Below are 2179 nucleotides of genomic sequence, written 5' to 3'. Positions count from 1 at the left end.
ACCGCTCCAGGGCCGACCCCAAGCCACATCTGGCCGTGGGTCTGCAGGAGAAAGCTGAACTTGGCCACTGGAGGAGTTTGTCAGCGGAGCAGATGTGAGAGGAAAGGCTCGACCCCTCGCCGAAGGCATTGCTGGGGTATTGGTGGGACGCGCCGTAGCCGCGCAGGAACGGCACTCGGAGAGCGAAGGATTGGGAGCGAGCCCAAGGGAGGACCTGCAGCTCTTGGCTGGGATTTATGTGCTCTGCTTAGGGGAAAGCCAGAGCTTTGATTAAAGCCGCGCATGTGAAGATCGACTGCCACGTTCGGAGCGCTGAGCGCTGGGCTTTAATTAAAACCCGTTCCAGCAGAGCTGCTGCTCAAGCCCTGCCCGCCTCGGAGCGGGGCAAGTCGGCTGCCTCTCGAAAGCCGGGTGTCTGTTAGCTGCTCGCTGCTGAGTGCGATGCTTCCTCCGCGTGTTTGCCTTCCTCTGCCTCTCGGATCCATGAATCCTGTGGCTGTGGGTGGCTTTTCCACCCCGTGACAGCATTTTTATTTTCTGTGCAGCCCTCACTGGGAAAAGGGGGAGATGCTGACCTGCTGGCCTCCCCAGGATCCCGGCCTTAATTACTCCACATCCTCCCTAACATGACCTCAGCGCTGTGTGCTGCCAGGCCAGCCCACCCGCCCACCTAATTAACCTGCTCCTCGCGTCCAGCTTAGATACAGGGAGAAAAGCCTGGGAAAGCAACAGCTTGTCACGTCTTCCCAGGCTCCCCCCGCTGATTTAGGGCAGTCTCATTTGCCGCTGGGCTGGTGTCCCTTCGGGTGGCCATGGCGTTAGGGCTGTTGCCTGCAGCGGTGGCACTTCCACCGGATTGTGATTTACAGGGGATGCTGTGGGTGATCAATCACACTGGAGGCACCGAGTCGGCCAGGCTCTTGGCATCCAGTGCAAATAACCAAGCTGGCGAGATCCTTTGGAGCGAGGGTATTTATTGTTGTGCTCAGATAAGGGAGGCTGAGAACACGGCACACCCAGCACTCAGGGCACTGCCGCAGCGAGGCCAGGAGGCGACAGTGGCGGAGCCGCTGATGGGCACGCTTTGCCGGTGGGGTCCGCCGCTCCGAGGGAGCAGGGCTAAAGTGACTGTGGTCAGGATGTGGGGCCAGTTGGCTGAGAAATAAATCTGCTTCCAAAAAGCCAGTCCTGGGTACAGAGCCTGGTGTACGGTGCACGGGTGTGTGTGAGAGCAGTTGGGGCCTGGTTGTCCGGGAAGGTCCTTCACAGTTTGTCCTGGTGCGTCGTCTCTTGCTCAGTGCTGCTCTGGCTGTGGAGACCAGTACAGAGGCTCCTGTGGCCATCAGCGCTACCACCAAGGTCAAGTGTGTTTGTGGGGCCGCAGCTCCCCCCACTCGCTCCTGAGCACATTATTGCTTGCAGTGGCACATACCTCAGGTTGTCGTGACGGTGAACATCTCTGTGTCCCTGGAAATCCACCCTGCAGAGAGCTTGGGGTGTTATGGGATTGCCCTGGGGGAGAAAGACTAAGCACAGCAAGCACCTACGGAGCAGGGAACAATCCATGGATGAGCATTTTCACTGGCACAACGTGCTGGAGGCCCTGCCCTTGCTGTTCCCTTTGCACCTCAGTTTCCTCTGCCCTGAGTCTCCATGTTTGTGTTGCTTCTGCTGTGGTTCCCTCACGGAGGTGGCTGAAGGTTGGTTTTTGCTTCCTTCGCAGGGAGTGGGTACTGAAGAGCAGTCTCTTGATAGCCATGGCGGTGTACACGTACCTCCGGCTCATCGTGGACCATCACGGCACATCTCAGCTCCAGGTCCTTCGGCAGAAGGAGGTGGATTTCTGCATCTCCCTGCTCCGCGAACGGGTGAGCAAATTCGGGGACTCGGTGGCTGGGAGGAGAGACCTGCCTCTCCGGGGAGCGTTTGTCTGCGAGTGGTGGCGTGGGCCGTGTTCCTCCTGCAGCTGGAAGCGTGAGACGTGGTGGTTCCTCCGTCAGCCCAGCTTGCACCGTGCAGGCAGGGCTGTGGGGTTCATGCTCAGTGCAGGCTGTGAGCGGCGTTTGAACCCGCTGACACCAGCTGTCCCGTCAGAATCCCGGCTGTAGAGAGGGAGAGGGCTGTTTGATGGAGCAGCCTCATTTCCGACTCTTTTATTCAGGCTGCAAGGGCTGAAACC

The 2179-nt window shown here is 59.1% G+C and overlaps 1 protein-coding gene across 1 annotated transcript in view; it reads left to right on the top strand.

The window, feature by feature from the left end:
• Positions 1–2179, top strand: part of INTS3 (integrator complex subunit 3) — a gene marked incomplete at both ends in the record, with an annotated part of 24186 nt that overhangs the window by 10645 nt on the left and 11362 nt on the right. The window contains one exon of the mRNA XM_010148482.1: positions 1724–1868. Within this exon, the coding sequence (XP_010146784.1) occupies positions 1724–1868 (145 nt within the window). The remainder of the gene's footprint in view (positions 1–1723; positions 1869–2179) is intronic.

The sequence above is a fragment of the Eurypyga helias genome, unplaced genomic scaffold (assembly GCF_000690775.1).
Source record: "Eurypyga helias isolate BGI_N326 unplaced genomic scaffold, ASM69077v1 scaffold11583, whole genome shotgun sequence".
NCBI lineage: Eukaryota > Metazoa > Chordata > Aves > Eurypygiformes > Eurypygidae > Eurypyga > Eurypyga helias.
The sequence above is the reverse complement of the archived record's forward strand: the minus strand, read 5'-3'. Positions and strand labels throughout refer to the sequence as shown.